Consider the following 18,551-nt stretch of genomic DNA (forward strand, 5'->3'; position numbering starts at 1 on the left):
TATATATTCATAAGAGTATTAGATATTATAATTTTCCTGTGTTGTCTTTATCTTACTTTGATATCAGAGAAATGCTGGCCCCATAAAATGAATTAGGAAGTGTTTCCTGCTATTTTGTTTTGGGGAAGAATTTGAGGTGTTAATTCTTAAGTGTTTGGTAGTGTTCTTCAAGTCTTTCTTCTTTTTCAGTGTAGGTGTTAACTGCAACATTTTGTTCTCTCAGTACTGCTTATGCTGAATCTCATTAGTTTTGGCATGCTGTATCTTCATTTTCGTTTGTCTCTAAGCTCTTTTAGCATGTTTAAAACAGTTGTCTGATAAAGTTATTGTCTAGTAATTCTGATATCAGAGCTTCCTTGTGCGCTCTTTCAGTCAATATATTTTATTCCTTTGAATGGCCTATACTTTCCTATTGTTTTGAATTCCTTGTGATTTTTTTTTTTTTTTAATTGAAACGGGACATTTTACTATTATATTACCCGTGGAAATTAGATTTTCCCCTTCCCCAAGGTTTGACTTTTTTTTTTTTTTGAATTGTTGAAGGCTGTAGTGGTACATTTGTTTCATAGATATACTCAACTGTATTTCCAGAGAGTGTATTCCTTGCCATTGTAGTCACTAAAGACTGTTCCTTAACTTGTGTTCAGGTAGCATTTTGACAGAGATTTCCCTGAATACAAGGAGCCAGAGAAAGAGAAAAGCTATCCTAGTCTTTGCAGATTGACTCTGTGTTAGGAATCTCCTTCAACACTTAGCTTGACTTCCACCAAGCCTAACCATCTGCCCAAAGAGAAAGATTATGATCTTCTCAGGTAGTTTTTGAATAAGCACCTTACCCTGGGCATGTGAAGTTCCATGAAATATGGGTGATTTTGCGTGTTCTAATTTCCAAAGAAACTCTCTCCCTAGCTTTTCATCCTGGGCTTTAGGCAATCTCTTATCCCAGGCAGCTGTGGGTTCTTGGTCAGCCTTACAGTGCCCTCAGCTTTTTCAGCCTGTCAGAGACACAAGTTAAGAAAACAGAGCCAAGTCTACGGCCATACCACCCTGAACGCTCCCGATCTCGTCTGATCTCGGAAGCTTAGCAGAGTCAGGCCGGGTTAGTCCTTGGATGGGAAAACAGAGCCAAGCACCTTGCATTAGTCCCCAGATAGGTTTAGAACAGAAATACACAATAATTTGTGAATAAAGTCTGCTCTGCTCCATCCACAACTAAGGACCAGGATTCCACGTTAGAAACGGGGTCTGAAGTTTTCATGAATACTGCCAGGCTGGGGATGATGTAGGGCACAGACAAGTAAAATCACCACAAAGCTTTCCTAGTTTTTAAGTTTCCTTTTTCTTGATTCAGTGATTGCTTGATTGTTGCTGTTTTACAGAGTTCTAACAAAGTTCCTACAGTTTGCTCGTTTTTCAGTATTTCTGTTAGGGAAGCTTGGAGCTGCCTACTCTGTCATTTTCTTGATGTCACTTCTGTTTTTGGCTTTTAAACATCTAATTTTAAAGAATTAGATGTGAAGGTAACTTTTATGTCATGCCACATCAGAATTAGAGCTGTTGAATAATAATGACTTTTGAACAAGTTGATATCAAAGTAGTGTCCTGTAACTTACTGTTTTTTCCCCCACATTAGGCCTTCTCGTTTCATGGATGTGTCATTACGTAGCTTCTCCCTTTGTTGTGACCTGTTAAGCCGGGTTTGCCACACAGCGGTAACTTACTGTAAGGATGCTTTAGAAAGTCATCTTCATGTTATTGTTGGTACACTTATACCCCTTGTGGATGATCAAATGGAAGTTCAGGAGCAGGTAATTTCTCAAATCATGTTCAAAATGATATTTGAAATATACTGATAAAGTATTCTTGGAAAGAACTGGTTGTTTTATGTTTACTTGGTGTAATCAGTAATTTCAGTGAAAATAGTCTTTGAAAAATGACAGGGAAAACATTCTCAATGAATTAATCCTTATAATCTTTTTGTTATAGAGCACCTGGTAATTTTGACCTAATAAATAACCTGATTTCTTGCTTACTGATACTGAAATGTAGAGGTAGTCAAAACTAGGGATTCAGTTCACACTACTCTGATGGTGTATGAGATATTATATAAAATGCTTCAGTAATATTGACAACCGTCTTCCTCAGTATCCATCCTATAGTAAAGGCCCTACATGTTTGTTGAATTATTTGAAAACCCAGAAACAGTAGTTGCTAGGTGCCTTAGTAGTGATTAGAACATTTTATCTAAACTAGGTTAATAGAGTTTTTATCATTTATTACAGTGGGTTTATTTGTTTTATTTTAAAATAGAATTAATCCATTTCTCTTAATTTTTTCTTTTTTAATTTTGTTTAGGTATTGGACTTGTTGAAATTCTTAGTGATTGATAACAAGGATAATGAAAATCTGTATATCACAATTAAACTTTTAGATCCTTTTCCTGACCACGTTGTCTTTAAGGATTTGCGTATTACTCAGCAGAAAATCAAATACAGTAAAGGACCCTTTTCACTTTTGGAGGTAATTCTATCATCTTGCTATTTTGTATTAGAGAGGGTAGTAGTACTTTCTGGAAGTCTCTGATCCTCTCAGAGTAAAAGCTGGTCTTTTTAAAAAATTGTGATTAAAAAAGCTTAACCTGAAATCTGTCCTCTTAACAGATAAAAAACTGAATTTTTAAATATACTCTTGCCTTGCAGTAAAAGTATAAATTATCAAAGTTTCTTGGTAAAGATCTGAATTTAAATATTAAAGAAGTATAATATAAAATATGCTTGATGAAATATACACTTAAGATTCATTAATATCTCAAAATTACCATCTGATCCTCTGAAGGAAAATATAAGGCTTGAATTAGAGATGGTATGTAACTTTTTAAAGAGTTTTTCAGGTTTTAATCTTGTTTAACCCTTATAAATTTCAAAACTATGATCAGATGTTTTCCCTATAAATCTTACTCTAATTTTACTCTACAATTGACTATAATCAATATGAGAATATAGTTAAATATATTGAGACATAAAACTAGAATTGTAGTGATAAAAAAATACAAGTTTAAGTTTTTCTCTCTAATTGAGTATACTATAACAATCTTAAAGTCTAAATAGTTTATCATGAGAGAGTCTATTAGAATTTAAACAATTAAAACACTGTAAGATTTGAAGTGAAATAAATAACTTATTTCCACCTTGTTTGGTAATAACAGTGATAGGAATCAGTGTCTGTGGAAGGCATTAACTGATTTTTAGAAATTTTATTTTACAGACTCAACCAATATATATCAAAAGCAAGTTACATTTTTAGCTGATTTTCTCTTTTAGGAAATTAACCATTTTCTCTCAGTAAGTGCTTATGACGCACTTCCATTGACAAGGCTTGAAGGATTGAAGGATCTTCGAAGACAACTAGAGCAACATAAAGATCAGATGATGGATCTTATGAGAGCATCTCAGGGTACTCATTTTAATAACTTGGATTATTTGTATCTGTTTCTTTTTGAAAGAATCTCTTTAAATTCTTGCTCTTGGTTTAATTGCCACAGATTTAGTTCAGACCCTAATCATTTCTCATCTAGTTGTGAAAGACTATCTAAGTTGTATCCTCACCTTGAATTACTCCCATTTTATTCATACTTTGGACCTGTGCCGGAATGTCCAAATTTATTCTGCCACTTAAAAAAATGTTAACAATTTGCTGCTGCCCAAAAGAAAAATTTGAATTCTTTAAAGGGAGGCATACAAGGTAATCTCTCTCTGCCTACTACCCCAGTTTATTTATTTATTTATTTATTTATCCCCGAGTTTATTTAAATAAAAGAAACATTTCATTTTAAGCATCTTAGCCATGTATGTGTTCTGTTTGTATGTATGTATGTGTCTGTTTTGTATCTGCACACATATTTGTATATGTGTTTCTAGTTTTTTTTTTTTTTTAACTTAAGAAAACTTCCATTTTTAAGTTGATTTGATTTTAGTTTTTAGGTTACTATAGTACTGCACTTGGTGGAAACATTTTCTACTTATGTTTTGATTTTCTTCATCCTGTGCTGATTAACTTCATATTTCTATTTTGTGATTTTTATCCTCAGTTACTTTTAAAAATTAATTTTGTTTTGACCATCTGAATTCTGAGTTTCTAGAATATTTGTTCTTGAGGTATATGTATGTATATACATGTATATATATATGAAACATGAACTTTCTCTTTGTATTTCTAATTCTTGTGTATTTGGGTATTTTATTGATTCATACCAATATAGCCAATAGATGTTTGTAGCTATTTAAATTTAAGTGACTTAAAATTCAGTAAAATTTAAAGTTCAACTTCTTTGTTGTACTAGCACATGTCAAGTTCTCAGTAGTAACATGTGGCTTGTGGCTGTCATTGGACAGCATGGATTCTAGACCATTATCATCATTGCAGAAAATTCTGTTGGACAGGGCTGGTCTATTCTAAATGCAAGAGGCTAAAAAACCAGACATTCTCCCAAGGTTCCTTCTAATTTAATGCTGAATAATTTTTGTGTTTCTAAGTGTGATTTTGCTAAAGGTATTGATTTCTCTGCACAACTTGTTAAGACATTTTTCTCTCTCTGTCTGCCAAATATTGCTGCCAAACATTTTTACATGATTCTATTGAAGAAAGGAAGTTCGGATACTTTCATTTACTTTGTATTTTTAAAGCTACCACAATTTAAAATCTTTATTAACGTTTTCTAGTCACACAATTTAATATATAAGCATATTATAAAGAAAAGTGTTGTTTCCATCATAGCTTAAACTAATTTTTTTAAAACTGCTTCTAGATAACCCTCAGGATGGCATAATGGTGAAGCTAGTTGTCAGCTTGTTGCAGTTATCCAAGATGGCAGTAAACCACACTGGTGAAAGAGAAGTTTTAGGTAAACTATTTGGCTTAGTGAATATGAGTTTTTTTTGTTTAAGTGGTCATCTTCATAGCATTTTAAAAATCCGTAAAATTTGTTGTCTGAAATACTGGGGAAATGTGAGGTGCTAGTTAGATTTCTGTTTAAGTATCCTTAAGCAGCCCTCCTTTCATATTTTCCTTCCTTAGACATTCATATAAAGTAAAAAGTTAGTAATTAATACATGTGCATAGCTATTAATTTGAAAATGGCTTGTACGTATTTACTGGAGAGGGGAATGGCAAACACTTCATTATTCTTGACTTGAGAACCCAATGAACAGTATGAAAAAGCAAAAAGGTATGACACTAAGAGATGGACTTCCCAGGTCAGTAGGTGCCCAGTATGCTACTAGACAAGATTGGAGAACTAGCTCCAGAAAGAATGAAGAGGCTGAGCCAAAGCGAAAATAGCACCCAGCTATGGATGTGACTGGTGATGGAAGTAAAATCTGATGCTGTAGAGAACAATACTGCATAGGAATCTGGAATGTTAGGTCCATGAATCAAGGTAAATTGGAAGTGGTCAAACAGGAGATGGCAACAGTGAACATTGGCATTTGAAGAATCAGTAAACTAAAATGGACCGGAATGGGCGAATTTAATTTGGATGACTGTTATATCTACTACTGTGGGCAAGAATCCCTTAGAAGAAATGGAGTAGCCCTCATAGTCAACAGGGCTTCCCGGGTGGCTCAGCTGGTAAAGAATCCACCTGCAGTGCGGGAGGCCTGGGTTCAATCTCTGGGTTGGGAAGATCCCCTGGAGAAGGGAGAGGCTACCCACTGCAGTATTCTGCCCTGGAGAATTCCCCACTATACAGTCCATGGGGTTGCAAAGAATCAGACACGACTGAGCAACTTTCACTTTCACTCATAGTCAACAGAGTCCGAAATGCTGTACTCGGGTGCAGTCTCAAAAGTGGCAGAATGATCTCTGTTCATTTCCAAGGAAAACCGTTCCATATCACAGTAATCCAAGTCTATGCCCCAACCACTAATACCAAAGAAGCTGAGGTTGAATGGTTCTATGCAGGTCTAGAAGACTTTCTAGAACTAACACCCAAAAAAGGTGTCCTTTTCATCACAGGGGACTGGAATGCAAAAGTAGGAAGTCAAGAGATACCTGGAGTAACAGGCAGATTTGACCTTGAAGTACAAAATGAAGCAGGGCAAAGGCTAACAGATTTTTGTGAAGATAATGCACTGATCATAGCAAGTACTGTCTTCCAACAACACAAGAGACGACTCTACACATGGACATCACCAAATGGTCAATACTGAAATCAGATTGATTATATTCTTTGCGGCAGAAGATGGAGAAGCTCTATACAGTCAGCAAAAAGAAGACCAGGAGCTGACTGTTGCTCAGATCATGAGCTCCTTATTGCAAAATTCAGACTTAAAATGAAAATCTATAGGAAAGCTACTATCAGAAAGATAATAAGTGGATTCAGCAAAATTGCTCTATACAAGATCAACATGCAGAATTCATTTGTGTTTCCGTACACCAGCAGTGAACAATCTAAAATGCAAGTTCCATTCCATTTACAGTTCCGTTTATAATAGCACTTAAGAAAATTACATACCTAGGGTAATTTTAGTTAAGGAGGTGAAAGACTTATACACATTCTGATTTTTAGAAGTAAGTCACTAAGTACAGGCAACACTCAAGAGAGGAATAGGCTCCACCTTTTGAAAGGAGAACTATGAATAATTTTTTAACATATTTTATTAAATACTATAATGACAGGGGAAGAACATGAGGCAGCCCTCTGGCATCCTGAAAACATCTGTCTTCATTTGGGTATTGATAATATAGGTGGAAAGAAAATATATGTGCCTGCATGTATATGTGAATTTTCACTGAACTGAGTGTGTAAGATTTATGGACTTTATGTAATACCTCAAGAAAAAGTGGATACATACAGTGGCGATTGGAGAAGGAAATGGCAACCCATTCCAGTGTTCTTGCCTGGAGAATCCCCTGGGCAGAGGACCCGGTTGGCTGCTGTCCATGGGGTGACACAGAGTCGGACACAACTGAAGCGACTTAGCATGCATGCATGCATTGGAAAAGGAAATGGCAACCCACTCCAGTATTCTTACCTGGAGAATCCCTTGGACAGAGGAGCCTGGTGGGCTGCTGTCTGTGGCTTCACACAGAGTCGGACATGACTGAAGCTACTTAGCATGCATGCATGCACAGTGGCTATATTTAGACTTTTCCTTAATAGCTACATTTTACTAGTTAATCTATCTCTTGGATATGATTTTATAGGGGAAAATATTACCCACATGGATGAAATGTAAAGGAAATGATACACTATTTTATAGCTCCTTTAATCTATTCAACATCTATGAGGAAGCACTTAAATGTCAAAGGATGACAAAAACATATTTTTGAAATTAGAAAATTTCTGTTTTATATGTGATCTCTTAGCTATAACTTTACTGAATTGGAATTTCTGTATGTAGAGGCTGTTGGAAGCTGCTTGGGAGAAGTTGGTCCTATAGATTTCTCTACAATAGCTATACAACATAGTAAAGATACATCTTATACCAAGGCTCTTGAATTATTTGAAGATAAAGAACTTCAGTGGACCTTCATAGTGCTGACTTACCTGAATAATACTCTGGTAGAAGATTGGTGAGTATTTAATGATACCTTGTGTCTGATAGCTCTTCCTCAATTTGACTTTCAAGATTGATACCTCATATAAATTAACATTTCCAGTAACTGAAGCTTTCTCCTTTAAGTTGCCATACTTTTGGTCTTAAATATTTAGTCAAAATTGTTGTATTTTTATTAATTCACATAATTTCTAAAACCCTATGTGCCAGGTGCTTGTTATCATGATGTATATACCAGACAAGGTGCATGTTAAATTTTAGTGAGAGTGAAATTGAAAGTCACTCAGTCCTGTCTGACTCTTTGCAGTTCCATGGAATAGTCCATGGAATTCTCCAGGCCAGAATACTGGAGTGGGTAGCTGTTCCCTTCTCCAGGGGGTCTTCCCAACCGAGGGATCGAACCCAGGTCTCACGCATTGCAGGCAGATTCTTTACCAGCTGAGCCACCAGGGAAGAGCAGACTAGACAAATAAACAATGCAAAACTACCCAGTGGTTCCACGGAAAGCATTAAGATAGAGGAATATAAATGGGGATATTTTGGGCACTTGTCAAAGGTACCACTCTCCTGTCAGCTAGACGTTTTGATCCTTTTTTAAAAAATAGTTTTATTTTATATGGAAGTATAATGGATTAACAATGTTGTGATAGTTTCAGGTGGACAGCAAAGGGGCTCGGCTCTGCTATATCCATCCTCTCCCAAACTCACCTTCCATCCAGGCTGCCACATGGCATTGAGCAGAGCTCCCCGTGCTATGTGTACATAGATCCTTGTTGGTTATCCACTTTAAATATAGTAGTGTGTATGCGTCAATCCCAAACTTCCTACCTCTCTCCTTCAGCCTTCCCCCTTGACAGCCATAAATTCCTTCTCCAAGGCTGAGAGTCTGTTTCTCTTTTATAAACAAGCTCATTTGTACCCTTTTACAATAAGTCATAGAGTGGGAATTACAACTCCAAAAGTTCTAAGCTAATCAGACAGGGCTTTCTTTTTCCCACTAATGCTCAATACAGAACAAAATGACAACAGTATAATTTCAGCTTGCTGATTATGAGATTACTTTTGCTTTCTCATCCCCTCCCCATTTACCTATTTGAAGTTATCTATTTATTATTTACAGACCCTTGAACAATGTGAGCGTAAGGATGCTTTGCTTAGTGGAAAATTCATGTGTACTTACAGTTGGGGCTCTCTATCCATGGTTCTGTATCTGAAGAGTCAACCAACTGCAGATGGTATAGTACTGTAGTATTTACTATTGAAAAAACTCTGTGTATAAGTGGATCTATGCAGTTCAAACCCTTGTTGTTCAAAGGTCAAATGGATTTATTTTTGATGTATTTGAGCACTTCGTCACCACCATTTTTGGGGACTGGGTTCAAACAATTTTTGCCCACAATTGGGCATGTTTCTAAGGTGAATAGGGCTTCCCAGGTGGCCCAGTGGTTAAGAATCCGCCTGCCAATGCAGGAGAAGCAAGAGACGCAGGTTCAGTCCCTTGGTCAGGAAGATCCCCTGGAGAAGGAAATGACAACCCACTCCAGTCTTCCTGCCTGGGAAGTCCTGTGGACAGAGGAGCCTGGTGGGCTACAGTCCATGGAGTTGCAAAGAGTTGGGCATGACTAAGCAGGCATGTACTCCCACAGTATGGTAAAAAGGTATTTTGCATCTGTTTCCCTGTAACACCCTCTCCTTCTCTTGGGGAGTAAATGACTGGCAATAGTGTCTACTTGCTATGTTTTCGTTTTTGATTTTAAGGACGTGCATCTTTCTCTCTTTTATTGTTGTTGTTACAGTGAAGGGGCTGGCATGGTTTCCTTCCCAACATTTTGTTAGAAAAATTTGCAAGCATGCAGCAAAATTGAAAGAATTTTCCAGTAAATACCCATATAATTGCCACCTAGATTTTTACTGTATTCTACCATTATTATCCTTATTTTATCACATTTAGCCATTCTTCTATTCATTTTTTAATTCATCTCATTATAAAAATGTATTTCAAAGTGTATCTGATACAGATTTTGAAGAGATTTTCCACAGAAAATTTGCAAGCTTTGTGTTTCACTTGTTACACAGTAATTTGCAATTGATTTTTCAGAAAAAAGTGCACAAAAATACTAGTGTGACTTAAACTTGAGAACCACAGGGAATAGGTACAGTTTGTTTTTCCTGTCTTTTTTGTAAGAGGAAAAAAATCATTACATGTTTGAGGGACCTCAGGTATACAAAGGGATGTTGACCAAGGAATTCATAGAATCATGGAAGGCTTCTGTGAGGAAATGTCATTCAGTGGATCTGGGTGTTCAGGAATTAACTGAAAGGTGATTAGGAATAAAACATTCCAGGCAGGGAATAGCTAGAGTAGAATAAGCTTCATGTGTTTGAGGATCAGAGAAAGCCTGGTGTGAAAGAAGATGACATAAAATGAAATTAGAAAGGTCAGACTAATTCTGATTAATAAATTTGAATTTTATTTGAAATACATAAGGAAGCTATGGAGTTTTAAGCAGAGTAGACATGATGCAACTAATCCTTTTACTGTGACTTTTATATGACAAGTGGCTTGAGATAGGGCAAAAATGGAAATAGGAAGCCTGATTATGAAACTGTTGCAGTAGTCCAGAGGAAGGGTGGCAGAAGGCAGGCTTCCCCGCTGGCTCAAACGGTAAAGAATTTGTCTGCAATGTGAGAGACCTAGGTTTGATCCCTGGGTCAGGAAGATCCCCTGGAGAAGGAAATGGCAACCCACTCCAGTATCTTTGCCAGGAGAATTCCATGGACAGAGGAGCCTGATGGGCTGCGGTCCATGGGGACCACAAAGAGTTGGATAAGACTTTGACTTTCAGTGAAGGTGAAATGGAACCTGGGGATATTTGTAACACAGAGGCAGCAGGACCTGCTGGTGAATTGAATTTGGAGAAGACAGGGAAAGACAGCAGAATGAAGGATGAATTCAAGTTTAGGGTTTAGGCTTCTGTGTCTTAAATTGAGACTCCTAAAAGGACTTAAGCCTTTACTTGATAGCTCATTATCATATATAGTATCAGGCTTTGTGACATTTTATGTCGGCTATTATATTTTCAGTACTGTTGTATTGCAGTCCCCTTTTTCTTAATTTTTTGAAAAAGAGAAGGACTTTTAATTTTTTATTAGAGATTATAGATGTCTTACCTAATAATTCCAACTAGCTTTTCACTTACTGTTTGTTTAAAATTGTTCTAGACAATAATTTTATCATTTGTAGGGAAATTCCATTCTCTGTTATCCCAAATTATTTGTTCCTCATAGAGAAAATGTTATCAAATTTTTTTTTTGTGGGCGATTAGTACTCTGTCATTCTCATTCCTCATTAGTCAATGTTATTTTCAAGTATTTCTTTTTATGAGACTTTTTAATTTATAGTAAGTCATAAACATTCTTATAGTGAATGAAAGAAATTGCTGTGATAGTGATCAGTAACTCAGGTTTACTAAAAGAATATTTAAAAAGTGCTTTGGTAATTGTTGTTTGATGTTACACAATTTTATAGATATAAAATTTCTTAATAAATGCAAAGGTTTCCTAATATAATTTAAGGTTTTAATTTTTTCATAAGGAGTTACTTCACATTCATCAAGATTAATATTGATATACTTTGTGGCATTTGAATTATATGTGTTTTTCAGTGTCAAAGTGCGAGCAGCAGCTGTTACCTGTTTGAAAAGCATTTTAACCACAAAAACTGGACATAGTTTCTGGGAGATTTATAAGTCAACAGCTGATCCCATGCTGATCTATCTACAGCCTTTTAGAACATCAAGAAAAAAGGTCTCTCAAATAATGAATGTTATTGAATACCCACTATATCTAGAACAGTTCTATTTGCTGTGGGCTATGAACGTCATATTGCTTAATTATGCTAACACTTAACGTTTTTTGGAAATAATTTCAGCTATAATTTGAATCCATTATAATTTGAATCTATGTTTTTAGTTACGGCAGTGTGGAAAAGCTGAGAGAGGTAGCCTAGAGAAATTATGGTTGATTTGGGGGCGCATATGAAAAGTTCTTAATGACAGGCTTTTTTTTCAAGGAGTGGAAAACCCCTTTCTTTGATCAGACACACGCCGTTGCTCCTGGTGTGGTTTATAGGTATTGTGATAATAAGTTAATGTGAAATATAAGATGACGTATAGATTTCTCCCTTTTTCATGTTGATGTCAGACATAACAAGGTTCCACTGAAAGGACTCTATGAAAGATACTTAAGAACTCTAACTTCTTTTTTAACTTAAGCATCATTAATATTTTCTTTTCATAAAGCAACTGAGAAATATGCTGCTGAGTTCTCACCAATTTAACTTCAGTAACATGATGTATCATAAATATAATTTTGGTCTTAATGAAATTATTGGCAGTATAAACTTATTAATCAGTCCTGAATATTATAAATTATAAAATCTTAAGTAATATTATAAATTATAAACTATTATAAAGGAAATCAGTCCTGAATATTCATTGAAAGGACTGATGCTAAAGCTGAAGCTCCAGTACTTTGATGTGAAGAACTGACTCATTGGAAAAGACCGCAATGCTGGGAAAAATTGAAGGCAGGAGGATGAGGTTGAGATGGTTGAGATGGTTGGATGGCATCACCAACTCGATGGACATGAGTTTGGGCAAGCTCCAGGAATTGGTGATGGACAGGGAGGTCTGGCGGCTGCGGTCCGTGGGGTCTCAAAAAGTCAGACACGACTGAGGAACTGAACTGAACTGAATATTGTAACCTGTAAAACATTGCAGTTTTAAGATTTTAAAATTTCATTTCATCCTGAAATCAGTTCCGTATGGTAGATTTGGACTGGTTCCGTACGTGAGGCAGAGTGTCTGTGATTTAACATACCGCTGATAAACTGAGAGCAGAAGTTTCCTCCTGTTTAGATCAGTAAATTTTCACCAGATTCTGCCTTTCATAAGCATAATTGTATTTTAATTTTGAAAAGCAACTGATGCCTCTAGATTTAGTTTTAACTATACTTAGTTTTATTTGGAAACATGTTTGTTTATGCCTAGATATTTGTTTGGCCTAGGAAAGATAAAATGTGTTTCTGGTTACCATATTTACGTTTTCTGATCACCTTTTTCTAGTTTTTAGAAGTACCAAGACTTGACAAAGAAAGTCCTTTAGAAGGCTTGGATGATACAAGCCTGTGGATTCCTCAAAGTGAAAATCATGACATTTGGTTAAAGACACTGACTTGTGCTTTTTTGAATAGTGGTGGCACAAAAAGTGAAGTTCTTCAGTTATTAAAGCCAATGTGTGAGGTAAGAAGATTAGTCTGACTCATACCATTTCTGCTTCTGTTTTTTTAATTTGAGCTTTCTCATCATAATTTTCTTTGCTTGTCCCATTCCATTTTGCTTTTTTGTTCATGTTCGTGGCCTATATATAAAAAAAGAGTTCTGTGTACTGCACATCACCTTCATGCAGAATACCTTATACTCAGCTGTTGTGAACCCATTCAACAGAGCATCTTTTTATATAGCACTTTTCAGCTGTGAGGTAGCTACATTTTAGATGAGTTCTAAGGGGGTGTCATGAATAACATGTTACTGATGATAGTTAAAATACAGATGATTAAAAATTATTTGTGTTAACCAAAGGTCTGTTCTGACTTTAAATTAACTTCTATTGAGGTCATTGTCATTAACTTTCTGTGATGGTTTTTTTTAAATTTTTATTGAATATAATTGGTTTACAATGTTATGTTGATTTCTGCTGTACAGCAAAGTGAACCAGTTATACATGTACCCACTCTTTTTTAGATTCTTTTCCCATATGGATCTTTAAAGAGTATTAAGAAGAGTTACCTGTGCTATACAATAGGTCCTTATTAATTATCTATTTTATATATAGTACTGTGTGTATGTAGTCCCAGTTTCCCATTTTATACCCACCCCCTGTCCTGGAACTGTACTTTATATTCTACATCTGTGACTCTGTTTTCTATTTTGTAAATAAGTTCATGTGTGCCATTTTTTTAGATTCTACATAAGAGCTATGTGGTATGATATTTACCTTTCTCTGACTTAAGTCACTCAGTCTGACAATCTTTGGGTCCATCCAGGTTGCTGCAAATATTATTATTTTGTTCTTTTTATGGCCAAGTAAAATTCTGTTGTATATATATGTACCACACATTCTTTATCTGTTCCTCTGTTGAAAGACATTTAGGTTGCTTCCATGTCCTGGCTGTTGTAAATAATGCTGCAGTGAACATTGGGGTGCATGTGTTATTTCTAAGTATGGTTTTCTCTGGATGTATATGTCCAGGAGTGGGATTGCAGGATCATATGTAGCTCTATTTTTAGTTTTTTAAGGAACCTCCATACTATTCTCCATGTTGACTGTACCACTATATTCCCCCCAGTAGTGTAGGAGGCTGCACTTATTGTTTGTACATTTTTTGATGATGGCCATCCTGACTGGTTGAGGTGATACCTCATTAGTTTTGATTTGCATTTCTCTAATAATTAGTGATGTTGAGCATCTTTTCATCTGCTTTTTGGCATGTCTTGTGACCCCATGGACTGTAGCCTATCAGGTTTCTCCGTCCATGGGATTTTCCAGGCAAGAGTACTGGAGTGGGTTGCCATTTCCTTCTCCAGGGGATCTTCCTGTCCCATGGATTGAACCCAGGCCTCCCGCGTTGCAGGCAGATGCTTTACTCTCTGAGCCACCAGGGAAGCCCCAATAATTAGTGATGTTGAGCATCTTTTCATCTGCTTTTTAGCGTGTCTTTGGTATGTCTTTGGAGAAATGTCTATTTAGATCTTCCACCCAGCTTTTTTTTTTTTTTTTGATACTGAGTTGCGTGAGCTGTTTGTATATTTTGGAGAGTAGTCCCTTGTCTCTTGTTAGATTTGCAAAGATTTTCTCGCATTATGTGGGTTTGTCTTTTCATTTCGTTTATGGTTTCCTTTGCTGTGCAAAAGCTTCTAAGTTTAATTAGGTCCCCTTTGTTTATTTTTATTTTCATTGCTTTAGCAGGTGAATCAAAAAATACTTTTCTGTGATTTATGTCAGAGAGTGTTCTGCCTATGTTTTCCTCTACAGTTTTATAGTACCTGGCCTTACATTTAGGTCTTTAATCCATTTTGAGTTTATTTTTGTGGATGGTGTTAACAAGTGTTCCAATTTCATTCTTTTACATATAGTTGTCCAGTTTTCCCAGTACCACTTATTGAAGAGACTGTCTTTTCTCCATCGTATATTCTTGCCTCCTTTGTCATAGATTAGGTTACCGTATGTGCATGGCATTGTCTCTGGGTTTTCCATCCTGTACTGTTGATGTATATTTCTGTTTCTGCCAGTATCGAATTGTCTTGATTACTGTAGCTTTGTAGTATATTATGAAGTCAAGAATCCCATTTCCTCCAGCTCCATTTTTCTTTCTCAAGATTGCCTTGGCTGTTCAGGGTCTCTTGTCTCTCCATAGAAACGGTAAAATTCTTTCTTCTAGATCTGGTTAAATGACATTGGTCATTTAATAGGGTTGCATTGAATCTGTAGATTGCATTGGGTAGATACAGTGATTTTCATGACATTGATTCTTCCAATCCAGGAACGTGGTATATCTTTCCATCTATTTGTTTCATCTTTGATTTCTTTCATCAGTGTTTTATAGTTTACTGAGTACAGGCCTTTTGCCTCCTAGGTAGGTATATTCCTAGATATTCTATTCTTTTTTTTTTCCCCTTGGTCACTCTATGAGGCTTGCGAGTTCCCTAACTAGGGTTTGAACCCATGCCCCCTGCGTTGGGAGACTTTGGACCACCAGGGAAATCCTATTTTATTTTTTTAATGCAGTGGTACATGGGACTTTTTTTATTTCTCTTTCTGGTCTTTCATTGTTAGTGTATAGGAATGCAAGAGATTTCTGTGTATTAACTTTGTATCTTGAAACTTTACCAAATTCACTGAATAACTCTAGAAGTTTCTGGTAGCACATTTAGGGTTTTCTGTGTATAATATCATGTCATCTGCAAACAATGACTGTTTCACCTCTTCTTTTCCAATTTGGATTTCTTTTATTTCTTTTTTTTCTCTGATTGCCATGGCTAGGACTTCCAAAACTATGCTGAATAAAAATGGTGAGAGTGGACATCCTCGTCTTGTTTCTGATCTTAGAGAAAATGTTTTCAGTTTTTCACCGTTGAGTGTAATGTTAGTTTTGGTTTTGTCTTACATGGCCTTTATTAGGTTGAGGTAGGTTCCCTCTATTCCTGCTTTCTGGAGAGTTTTTTTTTTTTCTCTTAAATCATAAATGGATGTCAAAAGCTTTTTCTGCATCAAATCTGTGACATGCTTTCTTTGTTATCGTTGTTCAGTTACTGAGTCAGTTCTTTGCAACCCCATGAACTGCAACACTCCAGTCTTCCCTGTTCTTCACTGTCTCCTGCAGTTTGCTCAAACTCATGTCCATTGAGTTGATGATGCCATGCAACCATCTCATCCTCTGTCCCTCCTTCTCCTCCTGCCCTCAAGCATTCCCGGTAACAAGGTCTTTTCTAATGAGTTGACTCTTCACATCAGATGGCCAAAGTATTGGTGCTTCATCTTTAGCATCAGTGTTTCAAATCGATATTCGGGGTTGATTTCCTTTAGGGTTGACTGTTTTAATCTCCTTGCTGTCTAAGGTCTCTCCAGAAACTACTCCAGCATCACAATTCAAAAACATCAATTTTTTGGTGTTCAGACTTCCTTATGGTCCAACTCTTGCTTTGATTATATGGACCTTTGTCAGCAAAGTGATGTCTCTGCTTTTTAATATGCTGTCTTGGTTTTTCATAGCTTTTCTTTCAAGGGGCAGGCATCTTTTAATTTCATGACTGCAATCACTGTTTGCAGTGGGAGCCAAAGAAAATAAAGTCTGTCACAGTTTCCATTTTTTCGCCATCTTTTTGCCATGAAGTGATGGGACTGGATGCCATGATTTTTTCCCATTCTATTGTTTTCCTCTATTTCTTTGCATTGATCACTGAGGAAGGCTTTCTTATCTCTTCTTGCGGTTCTTGAAATTCTTCATTCAGATAGTATATCTTTCCTTTTCTCCTTTGCCTTTTGCTTGTCTTCTTTTCTCAGCTATTTGTAAGACCTCCTCAGATAACCATTTTGCCTATTTGCGTTTCTTTTTCTTGAAGGTGGTTTTGATCACTGCCTCCTGTACAGTGTTACGAACCTCTGTCCGTAGTTCTTCAGGCACAGTGTCTATCAGATCTAATCTCTTGAATCTATTTGTCACTTCCACTGTATAATCACAGTGCGTTGATTTAGGTCATACCTGAATGGCCTAGTGTTTTTCCCTACCTTTTTCAATTTAAGTCTGAGTTTTGCAATAAGGAGTTCATGATCTGAGTCACAGTCAGCTCCGAAATTAGTGTTTATTAAAACTGTAAAGTTTTAAACATGACTGTTAGAGCTCTTCATTCTATGTAGAAAAAGTGCTAAAATCCTATTTTCAGTTTTTTTTTCTTAAATTTTGATCCTCATTTTCCCCTTTGTCAAATGTGTTATTAGTAACACTTGTCATGTATCAAATATTTTTTGCAATAGTCACATAGTAATTTTATTTGTAAGCAATATCCTATTTCATTATATGCAAATAGCCTCGACTGGAAATGAACTATTTCAGTGTAAGATATATGTTCTACATAGATATTTTAGGTTAGTTTGATCAAAAAAAAACCAACACTACGTGGTACATATTTTTTTTGTAAATTTTTTAGTAGTATATAGAGTTCGTGACTTATGTCATTAACAGAGAATGAATATTTTAAGTAAAATGTTTTTACTCAAAACTATTGACTGGATGTGTTTGTATATTTTAGGTGAAAACTGACTTTTGTCAGACTGTGCTTCCATACTTGATTCATGATATTTTACTGCAAGATACAGATGAATCATGGAGAAATCTCCTTTCTACACACATTCAGGGATTTTTCACTAGCTGTTTCAAACACTCTTCACAAACAAGCCGATCCACAACCCCTGCAACTTTGGATTCAGGTATTCTTTTAAATTTCTCAACTTTATACTGTTAAAGTCTCGGTTCTAGAGAAAGATATTGTTTGAGTCCCATCAAGGCACTTTGTAGGCTTAATCTCATAACCTCTAAACATCTATTCTGCCATCTGTAAAATGGAGATAAAAATTGTAACAAGTTTTTGATGAAATATTGTGTGTAAAACACCTAGAATAATACTTAATGCACAGTACCCTCTTATTAAATATAGACTAATATTAATGGAGCAACTGATTGAGTATTTAGTGCATATTAAACACTGTGCTTGTTGCTGGCAGAATTACTCATAATTCTGTGATCTGGGATTACTATAGTTAACATTTCACATATACATTAGTTTTTTAAAAGAAAAATTGGACTGTGTTTTAGTTAAACTTTTATAACTTACTCTCCTTCCATGCTCTTGTATAAGAAGTATTTCCCATGCTGAGAGCTTATTGCAGGAGAAGTTAAACCAAGAATTGAATACACATGGGCTTACTTGGTGGCTCAGTGGTAAAGAACCTGCCTGCCAGTGCAGGCAGTGAATTCGATCCCTGGGTTGGGAAGATTCCCTGGAAAAGCAAATGGCAACCCACTCCAGTATTCTTGCCTGGTAAATTTTATGGAGAGAGGAGCCTGGTGGGCTGTAGTTCACAGTGTCGCAAAAGAGTCAGACATGACTTAGAAACTAAATAATAACATCAATACATTGTTGTGGGCTCATTGTTGGTCAGTTTTTCAAACCTAAATTTGAGAAAAGGAAAAGATTTATAGATATGTGATGTTAACTTACAGATTAATATGTCCTGAATATGTATTATTAATGTATTTTATGTACAAACATAAACCTAGGTACAAATTCACATACTGTACTTCAAGACCAGTACAGTTGACTAAGACTTTTTTTCATCTTTGTCAGTTGTTTATGCATGTTTGTGCTATAGGCTTTC

The 18,551-nt window shown here is 36.0% G+C and overlaps 1 protein-coding gene across 1 annotated transcript in view; it reads left to right on the top strand.

Moving 5' to 3' along the window:
- ATM (ATM serine/threonine kinase) overlaps positions 1-18,551 on the top strand; it is a 153,563-nt gene that overhangs the window by 74,439 nt on the left and 60,573 nt on the right. The window contains exons 31-38 of the mRNA XM_061144255.1: positions 1,634-1,808; positions 2,356-2,520; positions 3,321-3,453; positions 4,805-4,900; positions 7,401-7,572; positions 11,222-11,363; positions 12,683-12,859; positions 17,426-17,603. Of these exons, the coding sequence (XP_061000238.1) occupies positions 1,634-1,808; positions 2,356-2,520; positions 3,321-3,453; positions 4,805-4,900; positions 7,401-7,572; positions 11,222-11,363; positions 12,683-12,859; positions 17,426-17,603 (1,238 nt within the window). The remainder of the gene's footprint in view (positions 1-1,633; positions 1,809-2,355; positions 2,521-3,320; positions 3,454-4,804; positions 4,901-7,400; positions 7,573-11,221; positions 11,364-12,682; positions 12,860-17,425; positions 17,604-18,551) is intronic.

The sequence above is a fragment of the Dama dama genome, chromosome 1, assembly GCF_033118175.1.
Source record: "Dama dama isolate Ldn47 chromosome 1, ASM3311817v1, whole genome shotgun sequence".
NCBI lineage: Eukaryota > Metazoa > Chordata > Mammalia > Artiodactyla > Cervidae > Dama > Dama dama.